Genomic DNA, 8,838 nt, shown 5'->3' with positions numbered 1-8,838 from the left:
CTTCAAACGTTATAATTTATTTAGCAATAAAATAAAATGTGCCTGTAGTTAGTCTAGCATTGTTAAGAAAAGTTTGGGCATTATACTACGTGTTTTATTTAAAACTATAAAAAAATAGTTGTTGCAGTTTGTATATACCAGTAAATTTAAGTAAAAAGAAGTAGGGATTTGTATTTTTGTATACAACTATTATACTGATGTTTAAACAATATATAACTTAATGAACTGTCTATAAACTTGAGATTTCACGCTTCAGTTTAAAAATAACATCATTGTATTATTCTTGATAGCTGAGTTAACCTTCATGAAAATTTATCTGTTCCTACTGAAAGAAATTTGTAAATTATAAAAGTTTTTAGTAGCGTATTATCAATTGCACCGTGATATTTAGCACTGATGTGAAACAGAAAAGTTTCAAAGTATAAATTTTCAGGAATTGTAAATCCAAATTATTTACAAAATATAGTTTAAATATTACTCTTTTCTATATCTGTCATTTACATTATAACTTATGTGTTGTATAATATTAATAAAAAATATGAAATTTCATTTTTGTAACCTCCGAAAGATATATTACTCAAATCAAACGTATATTATCAATTTTCGTAAATCTAAATTCATTAATTATGTCGTTCTTAACAATTTGTAGGATTGTTAAAATGGAATCCAATGTTCCAATGATTGAAGAAGTTGTGGCTGTAAGAAGGAGGGACCAAAGGTATCGGAATGAATGGGAAACGATGGATCCCTACAAATATTGGCTTCGACGTAATGTTTGCGGTGAAAAAGCATATTGCATAAAGTGCAAACAGCCGCTGACCCCCCATTTGGGTGTACTACGAAAGCATGGTGATAGTCAAAAGCATATTGATACAACGGGATTAGAACAATACAGAGAGGAGGAAAACACAGTAACAGCAGCAGTTGCAGATATGAAGGTGAGAGTGATTAAATTGGAATTAATTTTGACAGCTTTTTTTGTGGAACATAATATAGCATTTCGCATAGTAGAACATTTAGTACCTCTTTTGAAACATTCTTTTCCGGATGTACAAGTAATACAAAAGTTACGTTTAGGAAGAACAAAGATATCAGCACTAGCAGGTGTAATAGCAACATCATATAATAATAAATTATGTAATATTTTAAGAAAAAGTAAATTCAGTATATTGACGGATGAAAGCACAGATGCTTCTACTACAAAAGTAGCTTGCATTATAGTCAGATTTTTCGATGAAGAATTGCAACGCGTTCGTTGTGCTTTTTGGGAATTAATTGAAATTTATACAGATATCGATAGCAATGAATCAGCTGACAGTTTATACACAAATATTATTAATTCATTTGCCGGTTCTAATATTCCTCTAGAAAATATAATCGGTTTTGGAGCAGATGGATGTAATACGATGATGGGAGCTCACAATTCCGTAGCATCTAGATTTATTCGCGATTGTACCGGTATTACTATTTTGAAGTGCATATGCCATACTGCACACTTATGTGCCAGCTATGCATGTAAGACACTACCAAGAGAATGTGAAGAGCTAAGTAGAAATATATATAATTTTTTTAAAAATAGTAGTAAACGTCAACATCAGTTGAAAGAATACCAAATTTTATTGGATATTGATGTACATAAGATGTTACATGCTTCTCAAATGCGATGGCTATCATTAAAATTAGTAGTAGATAGAATATTAGAGCAATGGGAGCCACTGAAAATGTATTTCACGCAGCAAAGGATGGTAGAACATTCGGTAACAGCGGAAACAATTTATAAATCACTCACACATCCATTCATCAAATGTTACTATTTATTCTTGCAATGGGTACTTCCTAAGTTTACTGCATTTAATTTATATTTTCAATCCGATAAAGTTGTAGTTCCATTACTTTATTCATCAGCAGTTAGATTTTATAAAGATATGCTATTGTTCTATATGAATTGGAGTTATGTAGATAATACAGATATATGGGACATTGATCCTTCTAACGAACATCACTTCCGATCTTTAGATTCAATTTATGTAAGTATTTTAGTAAATGCAGAGTTGAATAAACCCAATGTAATGATATACACGGAAGAAATAGGTATATTTCGCAAAACAGTTTTAAAATTTTACATAGAGTCATGTAAAAAAATAAAAAAACGTTTTGATTTTAACGACCAGCGGTTAGCACAATTAGAATGCTTCATTCCTGCCTACGCTATAGATGGTCGTTTTCATGAAAAAGTACAGACGTTAACTGCACTCATGCAAATGTTTCCCCGTATTTTAGATTATAACTCGCTCGAAGCCCAATCGGTTGACGACGAATGGCGTCTTTTGCCCACCACACAATTTCCTCCCGAAATAAGAGAAGAAACAATAATAGATCAATTTTGGGTAAAAATTAAGAATTATGAAATATTGCCAGGTCATGCAGATTTCAAAAATATATCCCAGTTTGTTTTAAATGTTCTCTGTTTGCCTCATTCCAATGCTGAATGCGAACGACTGTTCAGCAAAGTTAACTTGACAAAAACAAAAAATAGAAATAAATTAAAAACAACGACCTTGAGAAATAATTTATGTTCGTGGGAATATATAAAGATTACTGGTACTTGCAAAGAATTTGAACCCACGATTGATATGATAGATCACTGCAATCAAACCATGTACAATTTCATAGAATCAAATCGGGAAAGTGAGCATGAAGATGTCTCTGGTTACGAGGAAAATGACGAGGAATATGAAGGCGCAAACGACGAGGCAATAGATGACGTAACAATGGAAGAGATAAATTAACGATCAAATTATAAGTGCCCGCGTAGAAATTTTTGTAGGTCCTGCAAATTGATCGCGAAGACTATTTGCAAATCATCCTGCTTTGGCAATTTTCCAGTACTATTTGGATTACCATTTGCAGGACTATTTGCAGTACGGTTTGTAGGACTATTTTTCCTCAATATCGTTTGCGGGACCATTTGCAGTACGGTTTGCAGGATTATGATTTCAATACCGTTTGCGGGACCATTTGCAGTACGGTTTGCAGGATTATGATTTCAATACCATTTGCCGGACCATTTGCAGTACGGTTTGCAGCATGATTTTTAACACTAATAATTAGACCAATTTTTATATTCAAGCGAATCCATTATTTAATTTTATGTTATTAATAAATTAATTTCAATAAACCACAATTATCACTTTATTATTTAATGAATTTTTATTTAACATTAGAAATAGAATTAACATGACTTCACTTTCAACGCCTTCACAATATACTAGCTAAATCAGATTTAGCCACAGCCTCCATTCAGCAGGTGTTTCAAACAGCAATTAATCTCTTTTAATGACGTTGTTTGTTAAAATGTAAATTATTTATTTAAAAAATCCATGCTTTTTTTATTGTTTTCTTTTTCTTGAATTAATATGAAGTGAAGCTGGTTGTTCTGATTTAAAAATCACTAAATATAACCCAGAAAATTAGGTTAAAAGTTTTGGATAAAATTGAAGAACTTACGTGGGCTATTGTTAATGTATATATTGGGGTATCACCAAAGGTGTACCAGAGGTAGTACATAAAAATTCAATTATCTCTTATATTTACAGAGATAAAAGAAATTTTATGTTCCACCGCTGGTGCACCTTCGGTGATACTCTCTGTCCTTACGTGAAACACCCGTATATTAACAATCGCCTAGATAAGTTCTATAATATTATCCAAAACTTTTAAGCTAATTTTCTGGATTATATTTAGTGATTTTTAAATCAGAACAATCAGCTTCACTTCATATTAATTCAAGAAAAAGAAAACAATAATAAATGCATCAATTTTTTAAAATAATGTAGTTTCAAATTCACTTTTCCTTTTTTTTTGGGTTTCTCAAGTTGGATGTCAACAAATTTATCACCCGTGTAAATTGATATCTTTTCAATGTATAGTTGCTTGAATTTCTTTTAACATACCCTAGAAAAGAATTAATTTATACGTTAAAAATGAGAAATATATTCTTATAAAATTATAAAATATAATGTGAAAGCATAACTTGATAGCCTGTTTTACGGGATTCAAATAATACTTTGCTAATTAGCGGAAGGAAATTAAAATCAGTAGGTGTGGGAGGATAGAGAGAGGTCATCAGTAAGAATGAAATATTTCCTATCATGCAAAACATGCACGACAAATTTTATTCGACCTTCACCTCCGATAAAAAATAATTTTTAAGCTAATAGAAGAAACGAATTTTCTACAAAGTGCAGTTTAGCTGTTTTGGATAGGTTAATTTACATTGTAGTATACAGGATGTGTCACTCAATATACTCCATAATCGAGGAAAGACGCAAAGTGCATGATGGGACAAATTGTGGTTACAAATCTAGAAAGAGAGAGAGAAAGAGGAAGATTAGGAAAAGAGAAAGCTACATCGGGTATTCGTGGTATATTGCATATTCTTACAGTGATAATAGATGACAGGAATTCGCCACCTCCACTCTGACTATTATTCCTATATAATACAGGCAATGGGAGTTAAAGTAGGGGTAGCGAATTTTCATTATATGTCATTACTGTAAGAAGGTGCAATATGCCACAAGGACCAAATATAGCACTCTCATTTCCTTATCTCTCTCTCTCTCTCTCTCTTTATTTATAAATTTTTAACTAATAACCTACAATTTGCTCCACCATACACTTCACTTCTTCTCTAGGTTATGGGGCACATTAAGAAACACACCTCACACACCCTGAATAGTTTAATTTTATTGAAATCTATATTACGTATAACAAACACCGGTTTGTATAAAACCTCATTCACATAAATTGATACAAGTTTTTAAGATGTATTTTTGGTAATTCTAAAACAGGGCTCACAAATTTTTTCACATTTCAGGTGTCTACTATAGTCAGTAATAGAAAATCATGATTAGTGACTATAGCAAGCAGTTGAAATGTTTAAATATTTGATAGCTTTGTAGAAAGCAATGAAAGTATAAAATTTAGCAATTTTTGACGTATACAATTATATTTTTAAAAACTAAGTAATTAACTAGCATTGAATATAAATAAAATTTGCTTACATTCAACAGCATACAAAATATGTTTAGGAACTGCTTCTCGGGAGCTTTTACCACATGCAGACATATTTTTTAATTTCTCTGGGTCTATAATTAGCTTTAGTAGACGACGAATCATTTCCTTAGGTTTCTTCCTCCAAATTTGTAGATACTTAAGGTCTACTTGACTAACATAAATGTTAGAGTTCGGACACAATTCAACCTGAATAAAATTATTTGATTTTAAGTTTATTTGAAATAAAAATTTTATCCTATATACTAAAGCATAGATCCTCTCAAACAATTAAAATAATTTCCAACATAAACATTTAGGGTTCTAACTGTTTTTTCGAGATATATAGTTTGTCAAAGTTACATAGGAAATTCTACATATCCAGGATTCCCTATTCTAATTTATCCGGTTTAATATCTCCAAAATAATGCTGTTTTAAAATTGTTAAACGTCTTTGCTACAAAACTAAACTCTGTCAAATATAAAAATACGAACAAAATTTAAAAATGTCCGTTTAGGAAGTAACTGTCTATTTATGAGAGACGTTCTAGAATTTCTCTCTAATATTTATTTTATATTATTTATTGTGGTAATGTAACAAACTGTACTAAGTGATTATTTACCTTATCGTTGTCAACTCCCCAATTATTCCCATATTGAATTAATGATTTTATATCATTCATAACCTGGATGAAAATAAAAGTTAAAATTACTATTTATTATGCAATTACCTAGATAACTGTCATTACCTTTTGCAATTGTGTTGGCTTCCGTGGATGTAATTCATTTAAAATGTCAAATAATTCTTCAATCTTTGTTTTCAATTCGTGTATGTTTGGTATACTTCCTTGTAAATTTGTCTGAGTATTTTCATCAATACATATTGTATCTTCATAAGGTTGCATAATATTTCGTAAGGAAGACCCTGTGTATAAAATTTACGTACAGAGTGTTAAAAATGTACAGAAATAAATTAATATTTTTAAACTAATTGTTCTACTAAGTAATGTGCTTATTGACAGATATCACCACAAACACACGCAAACGACTTCGTATTTATATTTCTCGCAATTGTTTAATCATAATGGTATATTAATAAGTATGGTATTGTAGAAGGAAGTCTCTCGAAAACAGTAATACAGATATATATTCAATACAAAATAGAACAGTGTTTTACTTTAAAAACAAAGAGATTTTTTAAAATATTTATGAGCTCTAATCTTCTCTTTCTTCCTTTCTCTGGTTTTCATTTTGCCTTTCTCCCAAACTATCTTCATTATAAAGATCTTACAAACTTACTTTCATTTCTCCTTTCTTCCAAATTCTGTCCAACATTTATATCCTCCAATTGGTTTTTATTTCGCCTTTCCTCAAAATTATCTTCATTAAACGTATTCTCCAACTGACTTTCCTTTCTCCTTTCTTCCAAATTCTGTGCAGCATTTATATCCTCCAATTGGTTTTTATTTCGCCTTTCCTCAAAATTATCTTCATTAAACGTATTCTCCAACTGACTTTCCTTTCTCCTTTCTTCCAAATTCTGTCTGTCATTTACATCCCCCAACTGATTTTCATTGTGTATTTTCTCCATTTCATTTTCAATACAATCATTAAGATAAAAAAATTCAAAATTCTCTAATTGATCCATTTTATTGAATGATTCACCTATAATTTAAATAAATATTAAAGTTGCTTGTAAGAATAATATTATTCAAGATAATGCAAACTATATTAGGCAAGAGTGAAGTTAGAAAACAAGTCGATAAAGATAGAAATATAATGAAAATACATTTTTTTACCCGAATCAAAAATTGATTTCAAAGCTAATCCCTGATCTTCAATTTTTCCGACGTTCAAGTTGTCAAAACTTCTTCGGTGTTGTTTAAAAGAAATTCTTCTTGTAATAATTTTTTTTTCAGTAATTTTTTTACTATCGTTGACAATTTCTCCATCAGTAGTCACAATTAGTTTCTTCAAATAAGAACGATCCTCTGCAATTTTCAGATTTTAAATTAATTTATTGTTATTATATATAAACTTAGAAATGGAATGTTGTTTTAGCTCCTAAACGCAGTATCCTACGTATCAACTTAATGAATGACAGCTGAAAATACATTTCAATGATACGGCGTTATTTGATGTTCAATTTCAGATTCGTTATACCTCTTTAGTGACATCGTAAACTGCCCTTTCTAGTAAAATAGTCATAACTTTAAGAGAAAAAGCAAATTGTGTTGTAAAATTTTGTTTACACAGTTTACTTCTCCTTTTCAAAAAATTTAAAGTTTTAATTGAAAGGGCAGTCTGCAATGCCCCTAAAATTCTGTAATAAATTTGAAATCAGTCGACATATAATACCGTTTCATTGATACGGGTTTTAGGTTAAAACCTTTCAGTGTCAATATCAGAGATTTTGTTAACTATCAGCATAAAAAATAAAAGTAAATTTAAGGATGAAGATTTTAAACACTGGTAGTTAGAGGAATTAGATCTTAAATTTAAAAGAAGAATGTAAAAGTACTCACCGCTTAATTTTAAAATTTTGCATTTATAATTTTTATCTCCATATTTTACATTGATCTTCTTATTTTCTTCTATTTTTTTCTTATTCCAGATTAGATCTTTTGACAAAACTGAAATTTCTTTACTCTTGATCCACTGCACTAACATATACATTTTTAATCAATTTGAATTCAGCAGACAAGTTTATTGATTAAATATCTGTGAAAATATACTATATATTGGTTATGTCGAGAGGCAACTCAACGCTTCATAAGTGCTGAGGAAAATATGCGTTATGTTTTGATCGTCATTTTAATTCATTTGCTGCAGCGACCAGTAAGCACTAAATAACTTTAAACGCACCCATTTAAAAGGATTCCTCTTTTTACCTGGACTTTTACATTCAAAATAGTATGAAATGTGCTACTTATACTGTAGCGTTTCAAAATCAGATGCAAGTTGAGATATTATTTTCTTACAAGTGTCGCTTATTTTGTATTTATTTTTTTATACTTTTTCAAAGGATAGGGCTGGATAAGTAGATTCAAAAATTATAGGAAATGGCATTCCAGTATGTGCATTTGAATGGAATACTACGTTACGAGTAACACGTATTGTAGTGCTATTTTGATTGTAAGATACTAGAGAAGAAATGAAATCCATAATATTGGGAATTATCAGATATCTTACCCATAAGATAGCGGTTGTTCTTTTATCAGCAATTTTCAAACTGCTAAGCAAAGAGTGAAAACACACTAAAGCCGTAATCAGATAACTCTTTTTCACATGCTAGATCGCTTGCTGGAATTGGAATGTTGGTCGCTTATTGGTTACAAGAATGTAGATATCCAATCAACAGTAACCATTCTAAATTTGGTAAGGAATTCAGCACGTAATAAAAACATCTGATTTTGGTTTAGGGTGTGTACATGAAAAAATGAAGAGCACTAAATACCGTCAGAGCGTACCATGAAAATACAGCTTAACGTTTCAAGTTAGCGAAAAAGCGTGTTATTGGAAGGAGCTTTTAAATTAAGAATATCAATAGATGAATCAGTAGATTCATAAAGAAAGAGACCGCTCATTGAACTTTTTATTGAGTAATCGTATCTGATTGTTTGTAAGTTTGGATTGCACCAATCAGGTGCGAAAGCTGTGTGAGCGTTAACATAGCGGTTGTGGAATTAGATGCATTCAGTGATCGCGAAACAAAGAAACGATAAGAATTTCCACATATGCACAGCATACAGTATCTATGTGAATAAAAGCCTGAGTGAAGTCGCT

At 30.6% G+C, this 8,838-nt stretch overlaps 1 protein-coding gene across 1 annotated transcript; it reads left to right on the top strand.

The window, feature by feature from the left end:
* The first annotated feature begins 659 nt into the window (after positions 1-659).
* On the top strand, positions 660-2,789 carry LOC136782982 (zinc finger protein 862-like). Its single transcript, XM_066742758.1, has one exon. The coding sequence runs from the start codon at positions 660-662 to the stop codon at positions 2,787-2,789; it is 2,130 nt and encodes a 709-aa protein (XP_066598855.1).
* Positions 2,790-8,838: the final 6,049 nt, after the last annotated feature.

The sequence above is a fragment of the Prorops nasuta genome, unplaced genomic scaffold (genome assembly GCF_024137725.1).
Source record: "Prorops nasuta isolate Cenicafe-Biocafe unplaced genomic scaffold, Cenicafe_Pnas_1.2 PNAS00031, whole genome shotgun sequence".
In the NCBI taxonomy this organism is placed as follows: Eukaryota; Metazoa; Arthropoda; class Insecta; order Hymenoptera; family Bethylidae; genus Prorops; species Prorops nasuta.
Note: the sequence above shows the minus strand (reverse complement) of the source record. Positions and strands in the feature narration are given on the sequence as shown.